The sequence below is a fragment of the Myotis myotis genome, unplaced genomic scaffold (assembly GCF_014108235.1).
Source record: "Myotis myotis isolate mMyoMyo1 unplaced genomic scaffold, mMyoMyo1.p scaffold_m19_p_3, whole genome shotgun sequence".
In the NCBI taxonomy this organism is placed as follows: Eukaryota; Metazoa; Chordata; class Mammalia; order Chiroptera; family Vespertilionidae; genus Myotis; species Myotis myotis.
In genome coordinates this window covers 199,050,174-199,069,866 of record NW_023416335.1, presented here as the reverse complement: position 1 = coordinate 199,069,866, position 19,693 = coordinate 199,050,174, and the positions used below count along the sequence as shown (strand labels likewise).

The 19,693-nt window shown below is 41.7% G+C and overlaps 1 protein-coding gene across 3 annotated transcripts in view; it reads left to right on the top strand.

Moving 5' to 3' along the window:
• Positions 1-12,767, top strand: part of GNPTAB (N-acetylglucosamine-1-phosphate transferase subunits alpha and beta) — a 57,544-nt gene extending 44,777 nt beyond the window's left edge. For all 3 annotated transcript variants that reach the window (XM_036297989.1, XM_036297988.1, XM_036297987.1), the window contains 6 exons: positions 75-188; positions 3,118-3,203; positions 3,452-3,550; positions 4,105-4,272; positions 7,820-7,910; positions 11,330-12,767. In XM_036297989.1, the coding sequence (XP_036153882.1) occupies positions 75-188; positions 3,118-3,203; positions 3,452-3,550; positions 4,105-4,272; positions 7,820-7,910; positions 11,330-11,407 (636 nt within the window). In that variant the 3' untranslated portion in view covers positions 11,408-12,767. The remainder of the gene's footprint in view (positions 1-74; positions 189-3,117; positions 3,204-3,451; positions 3,551-4,104; positions 4,273-7,819; positions 7,911-11,329) is intronic.
• Positions 12,768-19,693: the final 6,926 nt, after the last annotated feature.

Sequence of the window (19,693 nt, the reverse complement as noted above, 5' to 3'; positions counted from 1 at the left end):
GTTTTTCTATTTAAAGCTACAATCATTACTTGTAGTGTACTTAGAAAGTTTATTCTTTTATTTTGCTTTGTTAGGATTTAACAGGTCTGGAACACATGTTAATAAATTGCTCAAAAATGCTCCCTGCTAATATCACTCAACTAAGCAACATTCCACCAACTCAGGAAGCATACTATGACCCCAATCTGGTAAGTGGCATGGGTTCTTTTATGTAAATCAGAAAGTATATCTTTATCGGGTGTTATTTACTAGTACACCATTTCTGTATGGCATTTCAAAAACTAGAAGCGGACTCTATGTGTATTTATCTTTGGTGGAAAGTAGTAGCACAGATGATCCAGAATATTTTATATCTTGCCTTGGAATATCTTTTCTTCTCCTTAATGGATTTTAGCTAATATTAGGATTAGTTGTTTATACTCTATAAGCAGACTCCTATTCACTAAGGATGGCAGAAGATAGCCCCAGAGTATTCTCATTGGCTTGGGAGAACAGTCTGAAGGTTAAACGTTAACCAAGGAAATATTCATCAAGTAGAATATAATCTTTCATCAAAGCTAAGTGGCTTTGAGTGGAGGTCGTGGGGGAGGCAATGGGGCGATAAGGACACATATGTAATACCTTAATCAATAAAGAAAAAAAAAAGCTAAGTAGCTTTGATGTTGGCCCTTTCTTGCTCTTACCAGTAGGAATGTGGAAGATTCACACACAATGATATTGGAATGCCACTTGGTTGAAACGATTGGAATTCTCTGTTGTTTGTAAGATGCATCTCATTTTCAGAGAAGTGGGAGAAAATGTGCGTTTAGAATCAAGGGAAAAGGGTTTAATATAATTATTAATGTGATGCTTACAGATATTTACTGCTGTATGGAAAAAGGTTTACAAAATAAAATGTGGGGGAAATAGGTAGTACCATGTACACAGTATGACTTAAACTATAGAAAAGTCCCAAATATCTTCACACACACACACACACACACACACACACACACACACACCCACAAAAAGTAATGGAAATGACAATAGGTTAAATCATAGGTGTTTTAATTTCCTTTTTTCATACTTATATTTTCTATAATTAGCTTTTAATTTCATAATTAGAATAAAATGTTAAACAATTTACTATCTTGCAAAAGTTCAAGCCATATATAAATATTTATACCTAGCTGCAGATAAGCATTTTTAGATGAATATAGAGAACAGTAATAAATCGGTTAAAAATCTGATTCCTGACAGAAGGAAATCATTCATTTAGCAATCCTTGTGCACGCCAGACACTGTGCTCCTCGCTCCTTGTGCATGCCAGACACTGTGCTCCTCACTCCTTGTGCACGCCAGACACTGTGCTCCTCGCTCCTTGTGCACACCAGACACTGTGCTCCCCGCTCCTTGTGCACGCCAGACACTGTGCTCCTCACTCCTTGTGCACGCCAGACACTGTGCTCCCCACTCCTTGTGCACGCCAGACACTGTGCTCCCCACTCCTTGTGCACGCCAGACACTGTGCTCCCCACTCCTTGTGCACGCCAGACACTGTGCTCCCCACTCCTTGTGCACGCCAGACACTGTGCTCCCCACTCCTTGTGCACGCCAGACACTGTGCTCCCCACTCCTTGTGCACGCCAGACACTGTGCTCCCCACTCCTTGTGCACGCCAGACACTGTGCTCCCCACTCCTTGTGCACGCCAGACACTGTGCTCCCCACTCCTTGTGCACGCCAGACACTGTGCTCCCCACTCCTTGTGCACGCCAGACACTGTGCTCCTCACTCCTTGTGCACGCCAGACACTGTGCTCCCCACTCCTTGTGCACGCCAGACACTGTGCTCCCCACTCCTTGTGCACGCCAGACACTGTGATCCCCACTCCTTGTGCACGCCAGACACTGTGCTCCCCACTCCTTGTGCACGCCAGACACTGTGATCCCCACTCATTGTGCACGCCAGACACTGTGCTCCTCACTCCTCGTGCACGCCAGACACTGTGCTCCTCACCCCTCGTGCACGCCAGACACTGTGCTCCTCACTCCTCGTGCACGCCAGACACTGTGCTCCTCACTCCTCGTGCACACCGGACACTGTGCTCCTCACTCCTCGTGCACGCCGGACACTGTGCTCCTCACTCCTCGTGCACGCCAGACACTGTGCTCCTCACTCCTCGTGCACGCCAGACACTGTGCTCCTCACTCCTCGTGCACGCCTGACACTGTGCTCCTCACTCCTCGTGCACGCCGGACACTGTGCTCCTCACTCCTTGTGCACGCCAGACACTGTGCTCCTCACTCCTCGTGCACGCCGGACACTGTGCTCCTCACTCCTCGTGCACGCCAGACACTGTGCTCCTCACTCCTCGTGCACGCCAGACACTGTGCTCCTCACTCCTCGTGCACGCCGGACACTGTGCTCCTCACTCCTCGTGCACGCCGGACACTGTGCTCCTCACTCCTTGTGCACACCGGACACTGTGCTCCTCACTCCTCGTGCACGCCGGACACTGTGCTCCTCACTCCTCGTGCACGCCAGACACTGTGCTCTTCACTTTTTTGCACACCAGACACTGTGCTCCTCACTCCTGTTCAGGCATGAGCAGCAGCTGTGGTGAGACAGGTCAGCAAGGAACTATGGGAACCCAGAGACAGACTATAGGTATTGCCAATCATGCTTTGGTTAGCAGGGGTGAGGAACAGACGGTCTGGCCCGAGTTGCCATATAAGGCCCGTGAAAGCATTTGGTCTAGCCCTGCCAAGGCATTAGGAGTGAGTTAATTAAATGTTTGGTCAAATATAGCAGGCTAATTTTTAAGTTGATAATTTGTGTGGCCCGAGAATGATGTTTGTTATAAATACCCAAATGGCCCTTGACAGAAAAAAAGGTTCCCCACCTCTGGTTAGCATATGACATGGGTTAGTATACAGATATGTGCCACTTAAAATTTTATTTATACAAATAAGCAATTTGCCTGCTGGCCATAGTGTGCCAATTTGACTGTTGAAAATATTCATCCTGACTGCTGAGTCTTTTGGTGCCCTTTTAAATTTTGCACCCAAGCTGAATGCTTCACTTGCCTCACCCTAGTCTTGGCCCCTATTGTAATTAATGTCTATCTTTCTCACAGCCACCCGTCACTAAGAGTCTGTTAACCAGCTGTAAACCAGTAACTGATAAAATCCACAAAGCGTATAAGGACAAAAACAAATATAGGTAAGTAGACATATAATAGTCTCTTTGTTTAGTTTAAAAATAAGTAAGAGTCTAATATTTTCATCATTTTGCAATGACTTATTAAGCATTCTTTTTTAACATTTATGTGAGATTGTTTTCTTTAGTAACAGGGAAAGATTAACTCATTCTGAGGATGCTGAATCTGTTAAAGTTTTATAAAATGTTTTCCTTATTGAAAATCTGTCATATCCACATAAATATTTATACCCTTTATGTTTGATAATTAGGTTTGAAATCATGGGAGAAGAAGAAATTGCTTTTAAAATGATTCGTACCAATGTTTCTCATGTGGTTGGCCAATTGGATGATATAAGAAAAAACCCTAGGTACTGCTTTTTTTAAAATTAATGAACTTTTAAAATATATTTTATTGGATTCATTGGGATAACATTGGTTAATAAAATTATATAGGTTTCAAGTATACAATTCTATAACACATCATCTGTGTAGTGTATTTTGTGTTCACCACCCAGAGTCTAGTCTTCTTTCATTTATGCCCCCTTTATCCTCTTCTATCTGCCCCTACCTCCTTTCCCTCTCGTAATCACCATGCTGTTGTCTGTTAACAAAATGATCGAGTTAGTAAACTGCATTTATTGAACAGTTAATTGGGGACATGCTAAGTGGAAATCATTAATTTATTCCATAGTTAGAAGGCACTTTTCAAGATTATCTTTCCTAGTTATGTTATACAGGTGAGGAATATCCAAAGAAAAAATTTATTAAACATTATTGCCTCAGAGAACCTTATCAGTAAATAAAACATCTGTCTTGGGGCATAAATCTATTTAAAATATATTTGGAATCCACATTTTCTTGTTTTGTGAGGTCAGAATCATCCTTATGATAATCAGTAACCCTGGGTCGCTGTTATTTTCAGGAAGTTTGTTTGCCTGAATGACAACATTGACCATAATCATAAAGATGCCCAGACAGTGAAAGCTGTGCTCAGGGACTTCTATGAATCTATGTTTCCTGTACCATCCCAGTTTGAGCTGCCAAGAGAGTATCGGAACCGTTTTCTTCATATGCATGAGCTGCAGGAATGGTAAGTGCTCATGGTTCGTATATGTATGTGTGTATTTTTTGTTTCAGAGTGATGAAATGTCTTTTTATTAACATACTAGTAGCCGGGCACACGAATCCGTGGGCCAGTAGGTCGCTGCTGCCCTCCTGTAGCTCTCCACCCGCTGCCCTGCCCTCCATAGCTTGCTGCCCTGCCCCCTCCTGTAGCTCTCCGCAGCCTGCTTATACCTCTCTGGCCCACCTTCCCGCTGATCCGTGATCGGGTCATGACGCGCTTGGTTGTTACACCTCAGGGCGTAATGGCTAATTAGCATATTCCTCTCTTATTATTTAGGATACTTTTATTAATTTCAGAGAGGAAGGGAGAGGGGGAGAGAGAGAGAAACATCAATGGTGAGAGGGAATCATTGATTGGTTACCTCCTGCACACCCCAAACAGGGGATTGAGCCTGCAACCTGGGCATGTGCCCTGATCGGGAATTGAACCATGACCTCCTGGTTCATAGGTTGACGCTCAACCACTGAGCCATGCTGGCTGGGTTGAAATGTCTTTAATGTGGTGTTTGCTCTATTGTTTCTTTGTAAGATATACTGTAGTTTTTATTGAGCTTAATCGTTGAAATATCTCTTTTACTGAGCTCACTAGAGGAGCACATCTGCTGAGCCTTAGTCATTGTCATCACTGCCATCAGAGTAGCTGCCCTGTTTCTCCTTTTTTTATTTTTGCCCTATTTCCTGAGCACCTACCATACGGCAGACTCTGTGCTGGCAATATATTTCCTCTGCTCTTTACAACTAAAGGAACCGTTATTGCCACGTTACAGGGCCCCCTTACCTGCCCCACCCCCATGCCAGGTACTAAGGATACAAAGGCATAAATGTCAAAGAGAGTGCTTTGGAGAGATTGTGAAGGGTTGTGTCTGAATTAGACTTTTTTCTTTAGGGAATGCAACTCCTCAAGAGCGATTTTTTAAAAATGTTTGTCTCTTTTTTTTTTTTTAATATATTTTATTGATTTTTTACAGAGAAGAAGGGAGAGGGATAGAGAGTTAGAAACATCGATGAGAGAGATCAATCAGCTGCCTCCTGCACGCCCCCCACTGGGGATGTGCCCGCAACCAGGGTACATGCCCTTGACCGGAATCGAACCCGGGACCCTTGAGTCTGCAGTCCGACGCTCTATCCAATGAGCCAAACTGGTTCGGCTAAAAATGTTTGTCTTGATCAGACTTCATGATTTGGAAAGATAACTAATAGTAGTGAAGTGGTGGTACTGGTGAGGAAGTTGTTTGGAGTGAGGTAATGCTATCTGGAAACCCCTGGCAGGGAGACAACTAATAGCATTTCAGTTGTCCTGAAATAGACAGTCAAGGTGTGAACACAGCCAAGGGAATAAAGAGAAAGCAGTAGACAGAATTGGGGGAGATTTTAGAGAGGAAATTATCAGAACTCTTGAGTGAGACAGTTAGCATGTATATTGCTAATATTTATATTATTTTTATTTTGATAAGGAAAAGCTATTACTAAATAACGGGTCTTGTCTTCCAAAAATGGCTGGAATGGCTTCTCACCATTTTCATTTCCTTCAGATGAGGGGAGAAAGACCTTGGATGGGTTCAAGTATTAACTCCCCAAGGGCTCAATTAAATAAGAAAGAAGCGGGCTTAAGAGTTTTTGAGAGAGCTTGGATTTCTGTGTTGTACAAAGGAGATGAATCAGGTAGAGGGTGTTCTTTGCAGCTCCCTGACCTGGGCTGCTTCTTCCTCATCCTGCTTCTGCATTACCTTTCGCTTCATGACACTGTGCTCCTGAATCCCCTGTCTCCTCTCCCCGGTTTCTTGATTGGCTTTCCTCCTGTCCCCCTTTGTCGGGCAAAGCACTTTGTGCACCATACAGCAGTCTATCTGGTGTGCTTATCTCTGCTGGCAGACCATGGGCCCTCTTCAGGGGCAGAGACTGTGTCTTATTTGTGTCTGAGCCCCCGGACCTCCCTAGCACATAGTAGGTGCTCAGTGGATGGGCGGCTGAGGGAAGCGTGGTTCACCTCCAGCTGTTACAGGGTTCTCTGGTTGCTGGGGCAACTCATCAGCTGTGTTACAGCCTGTGGCTTCTTAGTGCTTTAAATTATACAGCTTCTGAATGACACTGTAGACATTACAACTGACTGAGCTTGTTGTGATCAATAGACATAGGAAGTACAGCAGGAAATGAGTGGGAGAGAACACCATTATGAGCATGTGACTTGAGGTAGAGTCATTTACTACCAGACAGTAGTAAATGAGAGTCTGGAACTCAGCAATAGTGCCCGAATGTGGTAGTTATTAGCATATCTTCCAAGCTTTATATTAAGCATTTATTAAGCTTCATAATAAATTATTCATTTATTTCCAAATTACAGATGAGGGAACTATGCTATACTGCCTGTCTTTATCCCCAGTATCCTGCCTCTGAGTCCAATTGATTGTACTCTCAGAATGTCTCTTCTGTTGCTAGTTTCTGTCCACTCTCACTGCCCCTCAGTCATTTTTCATGCCTTTGGTCATCTGCTCATGACATCATCCTTCAAATGATAACAGTTTTCACACACACACACACACACACACACACGCCCTTTTATCCCCTTTTCCACTGGAGTATTACATCCAAACTCCATTACATGATTTTTCAGAACAGCTGAGTCCGTGCCCACCTGCGTCCCCTGGCTGCTTTCAGTCCTGTGGGACTCAGTTTCCCTCCCACATTCAAGGCTTAAATGAAATGTCCCCATCTCTGAGATGCTTTCCTCATTTCTCTAAGTTTTTCTACAAGACTTTGCTTTTGATAATACCCATTTCTCTCCTTGTGTGATGGCTATTTGTCTGCATGTTGGTGACTTCCCGGGCTTATAGACACTTTAGAGCAGGAAATTCATCTTGTCCGCCTCTCTGTAGCCACGGGAAGTATTTATTGAGCGACTGGATAAAAGAATATGAATGAATAAATAAAAATGAATGAAAGTGTGTGTTTTTGTTTAAGGGCTAAAAGTAATTTTCTTTCTTTTTATTTTTTTCTTCCTTCCAAGTTCACAGACTGCTCTTTTTTTTTCTTTTTTAAATCCTCACTCGAGGATATTTTCCATTAATTTTTAGAGAGAGTGGAAAAGAGAGGAAAGACAGAGAGAAACATTGATGTGAGAGAAACACATTGATTGGTTGCCTTCTGCATGTGCCCTGACCAGGGCCAGGAAGGATTCTGCAACCGAGGTACGTGCCCTTGACTGGAATCGAACCTGGCACCCTTTTGTCTGCAGGTCGACACTTTATCCACCCAGCCAAACCGGTTAGGGCTAAAAGTAATTTTCTTTAGAAGTCCTCATCTCTGCCTGGATAACTTTTACTAATTCAAATATAATGAAAAATCAGAACTCATGTTGGGAAAGTGTATTGTGTTAATAACATTTTAGAACTGCCTCCAGACAGTGTTTTTTGGTTTCCATGGTTGTTTTTGCTAAACTGGTATATAAATAACTCTAAGTAATATAGTGAAGCCATGCACAAAACACATGATTGCTTTCTTCTCTCTCTGAACAGGAGAGCATACCGAGACAAATTGAAGTTTTGGACTCATTGTGTACTAGCAACATTGATTATGTTTACTATATTCTCGTTTTTTGCCGAACAGGTAAGTTTTATATCTTATGTGGGGATCAAATAGTATTTCTTGGTATATTAGTGTCTGATTCTTTTAGAAAATGATATAAAGTCACAAGAAAATTTTAACTTCTTCTATTGGTTTATAGCTAATATGTCAAGTATATTTCCTAATATGCAAGCATCAAACATAATGGCCTTTTATTCATTTACTAGAGGCCCAGTGCACAAAAATTTGTGCACTTGGGGGGGTCCCCTCAGCCCGGCCTATGCCCTCTTGCAGTCTGGGACCCCTCGGAGGATGTCCACCTGCTGGCTTAGGCCCGCTCCTTGGGGGGATTGGGCCTAAGCTGGCAGTCAGACATCCCTCTGGCAGCCCGGCAGACCTCGGGGGATGTCCACTTACCAGCAGGGAGCAGACCTAAGCTGCAGTCGGACATCCTTAGTGCTGCTAAGGAGACAAGAGAGGCTCCCGCTACCACCACTGTGCTGGCAGCCATCAGCCTGGCTTGTGGCTGAGCAGAGCTCCCCCTGTGGGAGCGCACAGACCACCAGGGGACAGCTCCTGCATTGAGCATCTGCCCCCTGATGGTCAGTGTGTGTCATAGTGACCAGTCATTCCCAGTCGTTCTGCTGTTAGGATCAATTTGCATATTACCCTTTTATTATATGGGATAAAGGCCTGGTGCACGGGTGGGGGCCGGCTGGTTTTCCCTGAAGGGTGTCCTGGATCAGGGTGGGGGTCCCGCTGGGGTGCCTGGCCAGCCTGGGTGAGGAGCTGATGGCTGTTTTCTGGTTGGCCAAGGCCCCCCCTCCCCCCCCCCAGTGACAGAAGCTCCCAGCCTCTCCTTTTTTTCTTTTTCTTTTTTTATTCTGGGATTTATTCACCTTCTATAATTGAAACTTTGTTGCTTTGAGTGGAGCTCAGAGCTGGCCAGGGCGGGCAGGAGGGAAGCCTCCTGCTCGCTCCAGCTCCATGGCCACAGTCGGCTGAAAGCAGGTATCTGGGGTTTATTTACCTTCTATAATTGAAACTTTGTTGCTTTGAGTGGAGCTCAGAGCCGCGGTGGCAGCTAGGCTTCCTCCATCATTGGGGCAAGCAAGCCTCCTGCTTGCTCCAGCTCCGTGGCTGCTGACCGCCATCTTGGTTGGGTTAATTTGCATATAGTCGCTCTTATTGGCTGGTGGGCGTGGCTTAGGCGTAGTGAAGGTATGGTCAATTTGCATGTTTGTCTTTTATTAGTGTAGATCTTTTAGATCCATTACCAGTATTCTTTATCTGGACCGCAGTGGATTAACTTGCCGACTTTAAGCTAAAACTGAAATGCTCTAAATATTTTTAACCAAAACCCAAGTAGAATTCTCATCTGGTATTGTTTTTGAAACTGGATCTCCAATTTTTTTCTTCTCATAACCTTTCTAAAAGTGACTGAAGTATCTTATCTTCATTTTTCCCAATTAAATTTCCTTTGAATTGCTAAGAGTTCTCCATGTAGGCACAGAACCTCCTTCAGGTGAGGGTCCAGGAGTAGAAGGGAGATTTCTGATGTAAAAAGAAAGGGACAAGGGAATCCTTATTTAGGCCACAGGTGTGAAATGCTCTGAATAAAAAGGGCTGGAGAAGGAAGGGAATGGTGTCTGGACTGACCTGACTTGTGCAGGGCAAGTGAACCTGGTCTCAGCCTCCTTTCCAGGTGACTTGAGTGGAGTTCTTTTTAGCCGTCACTTATAGGAATCTTACACTGAATTTACTTACACTGAGATGTAGGAGGAGGTCGCAGTCCTGAGAGCTTTAGGATAAACAGCGCCTGGGCTTCCTGCCAGAGAGGGAAGGAAATTCAGGAAATGGAGAATTGGACAGGAGAGCAGGGAATATAAATCTTGTTCTTCATTTTTGTTGCCATTCTTCCTTGCAGGTAACATCTTTTTTTTAAAAATCTTAAAAAAGACTGCACCTGCTTCTAGAACAGGAGTCCAGTGAGGAAACTGTGAGCCTGCTGTGCTGGCCAGCGGTCAGGTTGGAGAGGGACCGTGGGTGAAAGGGCTTAGGTCTTTCATCCATGTCATTTATATCAGCAGAGAAAAGGGAACCAGAGAGGAGGAGGGAAAAGGGATGAGAGGAATGAGTCTCTTCTCTTTACCTACTTGAATCAAATTCCTTAACCTGTACCGTGCTCACAAACAAACCAGCCAACCCTGCCTCTTCCTCTGCCCCAGAATCCCAGCTCATCATTCAAACCATGGACGTCTGTGCTTCTGTAAAGCTCTGCTTCCACCTCGACATGGGGGAGTAGACGGTAGAATTCCAAATTGAAACCATAAAAACACATTTATTTTTCTCATCAAATGGTCAAGTTTCTATTTCGGATGTAACATGAATAAACTGTTTCGATGAGAAAGAAATATCCCAATTCTAAGCTAGTAAATTACAAATGAACTTTTTGCCTTGTAACCCATTCATAAATTAGGTATTACCTGTATTTTCAAATGATTGTTGCTCTGTTTAAGTATAGGGAGAAATGGTGATAGGATTTTATAATGTAGGGTGTTCTTTTTTTTTTAAGATTTATTGATTTTTGCCAGCACCGGTTTGGCTCAGTGGATAGAGCGTCGGCCTGCGGACTGAAAGGTCCCAGGTTCGATTCTGGTCAAGGGCATGTACCTGGGTTGCAGGCACAACCCCAGTTGGGCATGTGCAGGAGGCAGCTGATCGATGTTTCTCTCTCATCGATGTTTCTAATTCTCTATCCCTCTCCCTTCCTCTCCATGAAAAATCAATAAAATATATTTTTTAAAAAAGATTTATTGATTTTTAGAGAGAAAGGACTTGAGAGGGGGAGAGAGAGAAATCTCAATGTGAATGCAAAACATCTATCGGCTGCCTCCCACACGCTCCCCCCACCCTTGCACCAGGGATTGAGCCCCACAAGCCTGGGCATGGCCCTGACAAGGAATTGAACCGGTAATCTTTCGGTGCACAAGACAATGCCCAACCAACTGAGCCACACCAGCCAGGTTTTAAAAAAATGTTTTAAGAATTCTGTCTTGCATTGTAGTCATTTTCAAGCCTGGAGACAGTGTCTTAATGGCTAAACAGAGCCATTTTCCTTCAACAGAAAGACTTGCCAGACCTCTTGAAAATACGTATGCTTGGTAATAGCTGTGTAAAAATCTGTAGCTATAGGTCTTTAAAAAGTGAAGCTTAGACCAAAATAATTTTAATCCGTATGGATTTAAATATCTTATGGGCACACATCTAGGTATATTAACCCTACAAAGTGAAACAAAAGTAGGAGTTGGTTTTGTTTTGAGGGAGGAATAATGAGACTAATTTGTTGTCTGTCTTTTATGTATAAGACTGTGGACATAGTTAAGGTCATATGACTCTCAGAAAATTTAAAGTTTGCCAATTTGGAAATTAAAGTTTATTTTCTGTCTTTCATCATTCAGTTAATTGCCCTTAAGCGGAAGATATTTCCCAGAAGGAGAATACAGAAAGAAGCAAGTCCCAGTCGAATCAGGGTATAGAAGATCTTCATTCGAAAGTCATCTACCTCGGCATTCACTGAGCATTTTAAAGCTTGGCAAAACAGAGATGTCTTCATGATGTGAAGCGTAGCCAGCCAGGCCTGAAGAAGGAAAAACATCCAGGACAATACTTGTTTTGTGGTGTGAGTATAGCCTACTGACCAGGGATTGTGAACATCTGTGTGTTGAGCAGTTCCGAACTGGTTTTACTTTTAAAAGCATTTGCTCATGGACCTGTCATTCATTTAATGTAAAGGCTCACTGACAAGAGACAGCTGCCAAGTTCCCATGGCAACCACTGTCAACTAACTTCAACATGAGAAGCCGAGGCCAGCTTGGGATTGCTGGGAGATTGGGAGAGACCCCAGTTTTTGCATTCCAAAGCCTTTGCTGTGGTTCTACAGTTTTGGCCTGTGTTTCTTTTTTCATTTATCATTTTTAAAATCAAGTTAGCTACTAAGTTAGCTAGTAATTCTTGCTTCTGAAAATAATGAATTGGGATATCTAAACATGTTTTTAATCAGTGTTATTTAAATAACGCAGCAATATCACCTCCTATTGGCAATATCTAAATTATTAATTTTATTCATGTTTAAGACTATTAAGTGGTCTTAAATGACTTACAACTACTGACAAGCTCAAGGACTGACCTCTGGAATACTTTGTCCTTGTTTCCTCTGTCCCCTAAGAATACTGTGATTTCATGTGGAGGTCTAATTGTAAAGGGCTAGACTTAAGTAGCAGAGCTACTTTTCAGATGTAATTATGTTTTGGAAATGTACATATTTGAACAGAAGTGACTCATTTTAGAAATGAGTACTGCTGATGGTACTGGCCTTACAGTGTTGTCTTTTTTAATAGCCATCAGTATATTCCAGTTGATTTTATATAATGCAGGGATGAGCAAACCGTTTCTGTAAAAAACCACATAGTAAATAATTCAGGCCATATCTGTCTCTGTTGCAGTTTCTTCTTTGTTGTTTAGTTTAGTTAGTTTAAAACATTTTTTTAAACTGTAAAAATGTCAAAACCATGTTTAGCTTACAGCTGTACAAAACCAGACCACTGGCTGGATTTGGCCCAAAGACCATTGTTTGCTGACCATTGGAATAGAGAATTGGTATTTTTATGTATGGGTAAGCCCTGACATTCAGCCATATTTTATTTATATCATTATGCAGTGGAATTCTGGAGACCAGATTCCATGAGTCTTTTTGAACTCTGGCAAGTATTTTAGATCAGGATCTCAACAGTATTCTTTCAAAATGACACATATTTTGTAAAAAAGAAATTGTGATGTAAATATTTTGTTTGTGCTGTAAGTTATGTATTTCAAAAACTGAAGTCTCATAACAATTTATATTTTGTCTGATGCTTTGATTTTTAAATCTTTGAGGAGTGAGTGTATTGTATCAAGATTCGGTAGTCACTTGAATGCTTAGACAGTGTACCAGGGTATGTGAAAATAAGTAGAAAGTAATGTAAGGCCACAGTAGTATTATAACATACTGGAGAATGTCATTTTGTAGGGGGGAAATAAGTTCTAAATGGGATTTATCATATGGTAAAAATTTAGGGGCTATCTGGAGATCATTTTAATATTTTTTAATTGATTTTAGAAAGAGAGGAAGGGAGAGGGAGAGATAGAAATATTGATGAGAGCCCTGACCGGTTTGGCTCAGTGGATAGAGCGTCGGCCTGTGATCTGAAAGGTCCCAGGTTCGATTCCGGTCAAGGGCATGTACCTTGATTGCGGGCACATCCTCAGTTGGGGGTGTGCAGAAGGCAGCTGATTGATGTTTCTCGCTCATCGATGTTTCCAACTCTCTATCCCTCTCCCTTCCTCTCTGTAATAAATCAATAAAATATATTTAAAAAAATATTGATGAGAGAGAAACACCAACATTGATTGGCTGCCTCCTGCATGCCCCCTGTTGGGTACTGAGCCTGCAACCTGGGCATGCGCCCTGACTGGGAATTGAACCCCTGACTTCTTGGTGTGTAGGTCAATGCTCAACTACTGCGCCACACCAGCCGTGCTGGAGATCATTTTAAAAATGAAAAATTTATTCTAGAAAGATAGAGAAATGATCCTTTGGGTGTGGTGGAGATGTCTGTGGTTTGGTAAATATATTCACATCAAATTAAAAGTTTAATAGATAATGGGATTGGTCATAGAATATTCATAGAATTATTCCTCTAATGATTATGTAGAATCCCTAAGGACAGAGGAACTTTGAAAGTTGATGAGTAATCAAGTGGTTTCAAAATTCTTAAAGCCTCAGAATCATTTTAGTTCAAATGACATTCTGTTGAAGGCCAGTACGTAATACAGAAGAAGGGAGGCTGCTCGTGTTGCTTGATCCCAAGGTGGTGCCTCCAAACTCCCAGGCCTCAGGGGCAGAGTTTCAAAATTGCCTGGACCGGGCCCTGCATCTTATCATGAGGCTGCTAGGGTCATGAAGATCATGTGACTTGTCCAAGGTCTGACAGCCAGTTAGAGGCAAAGGTGGGTTGGTGCCCAGGTTGTCTGTCTCTTTTTTCCGTCCCCTCCAGGCCATGTTGAGTCCCCATGACATAATGTCACAAGCAGGTCAAACACCCCCTGTCTGCAGTCGGACTTCTAGGGTTTGAGTCCTGGACCCTGGGCATTGTTTGCTGTGATTCAATTTTCTCTTTTAAAACATGGGAGGCAACACTGGTGTCTAAAGGAAATGGCATATGTAATATTCCCAGCACAGCGCCTGGTAAATGTCAGTGATGATGATGGAAGATGTGAAAATTTGTGTGAAGGATTGTTATCCAGGGCAGAGGTGAGGTTTTTAGTGTAGTCAGGATAAAATGATTACATTGCCCTTAGCTAAGTGAGACTTTTTTTATTAAAATATTTTTAAATAAATGTCTGACAAATCAAGGATCTAAAAGGAAAGTCTAATCAAAATTCAGATCAAAACATTTAAGAGTGAAACAGCATCAACCCCACAAAAATTCCTCTAGAGTATTAAAAAAGAGAAGGAAAACACACTTATTCCTTGAGGTCAATACAACCCCACACCAAAACCTGGCTCAGTTACCACAAGAAAGGAATACCATAGGCCATCTACCCTATGAATCTCAAACGAAGCACTAGCAAGCCAAATTCAGTTATTCCCCAAAGGAGCAATTCTTTATGATTAAGGTGAGTCCATTCCAGGAATGCAAGGTTGGCCCAGCACTTGGAAAGTCAGTGCAATTCACATGACCAGGAAAAGAGAAATTTCATGATCATCTCAACAGACCTTTCTTTAAAAAAAAAATTATTATAAAACTTTTTTAAAATATATTTTTATCGATTTCAGAAAGGAAAGAAGAGGGAGAGAGAGAGAGAAACATCAATGATGAGAGAGAATCATTGATCGGTTGCCTCCTGCACACCCCACACTGAAGATCGATCCTGCAACCCAGGATATGTGCCCTGACCGGGAATTGAATTGAACCGTGACCTCCTGGTACGCAGGTCGACGCTCAACCACTGAGCGACACTGGCCGGGCAAAACTTAAATGTAATCTAGCACAGTGACTTCCCATCTGTTCAACAGTTACTAAGATTTTGCCATATTTGTTTGCTCTATCTAGTCTTTTTATTTATTTGTTTGTTGATACTTTTAAAAAATATATATTTTATTGATTTTTTACAGAGAGGAAGGGAGAGGGATAGAGAGTTAGAAACATCGATGAGAGAGAAACACGATCAGCTGCCTCCTGCACACTCCCTACTGGGTATGTGCCCACAACCAAGTACATGCCCTTGACTGGACTCGAACCTGGGACCCTTGAGTCTGCTCTATCCACTGAGCCAAACTGGTTAGGGCTGTTGATACATTTTAAAGTGAATATCAGACTTCCTGGAAACGGGAGTACAGGGCCTCAATTGCTGGGAGATGAAAGGGCTTTTGTCCAACAAATTTCGCCTTCCCATGTGTATTGCTCATAGCTACATCTTACTGAGCACATTCTATGTGCTAAATGCTTCATGTTCATAATCTCATTTCATCTCATCACATCCCCATTTTACCATGGGGGCCTAGCTAGTTTAAGTGCCTTGCCCGAGGTCTAATTATTAAGTGGCAGCTCCAGCCTTTAACCTAAATCATTCCAAAATTCACACTCAGCCACTAAGATTCACTTGGATTTGCAAGGGACAAATCTAAGGTAGCCTGCTTAAGGGAAAAAAAAAAAAAAAAAAACAAGGACGGGTGAAGGAGACAGATACCCTGCCAGGACTGTCACTCAATATGGCCTATCCTTGCCTCTCTGTGCGTGCGTCAGCTTTTCTCCCCATAGGGGGGTTGTAGCAGCTCCTGGCTCACATCTCCCAAGAAGCAGGAAGCGTCCTCCCTGGTGCACAGGAGTTACTCTGATTGGCTTAGTCTGGGTTCTGTGGCCAGAGGGATGGAGACTTTTACCAAAAGAAGGGGGACAGGATGCTGGGCTGACCGAAAACACTATAGCTTCACAGAATAAAGAGTGGGTGCATGTGGAAGACTAAATTTCTGGATTACTCAAGTTGAAGGTAAGCTGCCATACTTGAAAGCAATTAGAAAAATCAAATCTGGTGATTAGAATACAGTGAACCTTATAAACTTTTCATTGTTGAAAGGATTCAAAGAAATGTTTGTAAAGCATCAGTACATTACCTGCCACATAATAAATACTCTGTAAGTGGTTCACAATTGGTTCCAAGTTATCTTTCTGATCTTATACTTTTCCTCCCCTGCCAGTCTCACCCACGGCCACACACTGTGCCAGCCACATTGCATTTTCTCAAACATACTACTTTTATGCCTCTATATCCTTTCAGATGCTGTTACTATTGTTTGACCTGTCCTTTCCTTTTTATCTGTTAAACTTCTCATATCTCAAGGTCCATCACCAGTAGTAGTTCATCTACTGAGAAGTTTTCTAAGAGACTGACTATATCAGCTGGAGTTCTTTAAGACAGTGAATAAGGAAATAAGGGATGGAATGTTTAGGCTTTCAAAGGACCTTAGCAAGATTCTACACCACTGGTTACTAAAGAAGATGAAAAAAACTTTTTATCAGAAATCCAAGTAGAGTAAATGGGCGATGATCTATATGGAGGATTAGTAACGATTTGGTCTTCTAAGAATTAGCACTGAGACTTGAACGAGGCAGTCTGAGAGTGATCAAAGTCAATAAAACACTGAAGCCCTCATTTTCCACATCTTTTTTTTTTATCCTCACCTGAGGATATATTTATTGATTTTAGAGAGAAAAGAAGGGAGGGGGGAGAAAAACATTGTTAAACCTGAAACCTAAGTATGTGCCCTAGCCGGGGATTGAACCCCCAACCTTATTGATGTACGGGGACAATACTCACCCAACTGAGCCACCTGGCTGAGGCTTTGCTTGCCACATCTTAGATAAAAGAGGTAAAATATAGAATTAGAAACAAAATTTGCAGAACAAAAGTCAAAATATATTTTTTTAATTGTTTGGGGGAAAATACATGCATGCACAGAAAAAAAAAGAATAAAGGGTAATACAGCAAATTTAAAATTGCCTATTATCTCTTGGTAATGAGATTATGATGGGAATTTCATTTTCTTCATAAAATTTATCTTCTAAAACTGATTCACAATGAATACTTACTACTTTTATAACTAGAATAGCAATTTAAGAGTAAATATTAGGTGAAATTTTAATGCCTAGCCAGGATCTCCAGCCAGGATCTCCAGCCAAGTTCTGGTCTGGATCTCCAGAGAGGTTCTGCTTCAGATCTCCTGCCAGGGTCTGTGTCCATGTTCTCTTGCTAGGTTCTCCAGCCAGGTTCTGTAGCCATATTCCCTCGCTAGGTTTTCCAGTCAGGTTCTGTTACCAGGTTCTAGTCAGGTTCTCTTGCCAATTTCTGTAGTCAGGTTCAGTGCAGGATCTTTTGCCATGTTCTCTCCAGCGAAGTTCTTCTGTCTGTGTAGGTTCCTTCTTCTGAGTTCTGTCTTCTTCGTTCTGTGTTCTGAGTTCTGTGTCTTGCTGTCTTATTGCATCTGTATTTATACCAGTTGATTCAATCCTATCAATCTCTATTACAAAGGTTAGGGCGTTTCTTATCTCCATTCCAGGGAGTAAAGATTATGTAGCTTAAGCATGATTGTTCGTAGTTAAAGTAACCCATGTTAAATTTTTAGTGGAAAGTAGAATGTTTTTTGTTAGCCAACCTCAGGAAAGCTAAACTTTGACTCCATTTTAATAGACTCCATATAATGAAATAGTCGTTCTAATTCTTGTGTTTTTATTTAGTTAGAGGAGGAATAAAATTTGAAACTTGAACATAGATGATTTCTCTGTTGGAACTAGAAAAGTAAAAAAAGATGACATAACCCAATCTTGATTATTCCTGAGGTAGATCATTCATTCATACCTTTTGCTTCTTATTTTCTTTCTGTTTTTCACATTTTTAAGTTTCCTAACATTTGAGAAAATAAGGCGATGGTGTTAGTAAGTCACCAGATGGAGATGTTGAGCTGTCCTTGTTAATGTAAAATGAAGGTAGTGGTTCCAAACTTTAGGAGGTATGAGAGTAACCTGCAGAATTTATTTAAGTGCCGGTTCCCAGTCCCCACTTTCAGAGTTAATTAGGTAGGGCTTGAATAGGGCCTAGGAATCTGAATTTTAACATGACTTCCCCACTGTATTCTCTGCAAGTGATCTTGATACAAGCTGGTCTGTGAACCACACTTTCAGAAACTCTGATATTTGAAGCTGTGTGCATATATTAAAACATTTAGAGAAAGGATACAAAATGAGAAATAAAAAGGAATAAAGCCAAGTCCTGGGGAACTGCAAGTCCTACAAGAGGCCCCCGAGGGAGGAAGCAGAATGATAAGAGAATGAGAATATGTAGCTAGAGAAGCCAAAAGAAGACAGAATGGAGGAAAAAAAGAGTGGCCAACAGTTTTGACTCTTGCCAAGAGTCAAATGTGATGAGGACCAGGGAATGTTCACTTGATTTAGCAATAGGGAGGTCACCAGTCACTTTAGAGCAAGCATGTCAAACTCAAAGGCTAACGTGGGCCAGATAAACAAGGTTTAAGTTTATGTGGGCTGCAAAAAAGCAAAAGCTTCAATTTTCATAGAAACGGTTTATTTCGATAGAGACATGCTGAATACAAAGGGCTGAAATAAATGAGTAATCGTTAACATAAAATAATAGAACATTTTAATAAATATTAACATTTTTTCTTGAACATTAACTTATCAGACACTGAATAATTGCACAAATTAATAAGCATAATGCAAATAAACCTATTTTTCTTGTCCTCTGAAAGCGAAATATTTCCTGTTGCACACACCAAATAAGTCAGTACAAGAGGAATGACATGGCAATCAGTTGCTAAAATATTCACTGCTAGTATTAGTGGAGAGAAATGGTGTGCCTACATGTAAGGCGCATAAGGGAAATGAATGCAACATGATTATAGCAATCAGTCATTAGCGAACATTGTAGTTCGTTATGAATAATTATGTATAACAGGATATTGTAAAAATTAAGTTATGAATTTTTTTAAAAAATTTTATTTTATTGATTTATTTTTACAGAGAGGAAGGGAGAGGGATAGAGAGTTAGAAACATCGATGAGAGAGAAACATTGATCAGCTGCCTCCTGCACACGCCCTACTGGGGATGTGCCTGCAACCAAGGTACAGGCCCTTGACCGGAATCGAACCTGAAACCTTTCAGTCTGCAGGCCGACGCTCTATCCACTGAGCCAAACTGGTTAGGGCAAGTTATGAAATTTTTATTAAAATGTTTCTTACATACCGTTATATTGGCTGGGCTGCAAAAATATTCGTTGTGGGCCACATGTGGCCTGTGGGTGTCGAGTTTGCTTGCTTTAGAGGGAGCACTGTTTTGAAGAAGTGGGAAGGGCCAAAGTTGGTTTAGAGTGGTTTAAAGAGTACATGGGAGCAGAGGAAATTGAGGCAACTAGCTTAGATAATTCTTTCTAGAAACTTTGACTGCTAAGAGAAAGACATAGGGGAACAGTAGCTCTTGGAAATAAGACTCGGGCACTGTTTTAAGTTGTGAGAGATTTGAGTATTTATAAATGTAATGGAGGCAGAAAAAGAGAGAAAAATAGTGGATAATGTAAGATTCTTAAAAGATAAGAAGCCATAGAACTCAGAACAAAGGAGGAAGGACATCTCTCCTAGTCTAAAGGAGGAAAGACTAGACAAACATGCAGGTAGGTTCTAGGTTTGATGGCAGAAGACTTGGCAGTTTTAGTC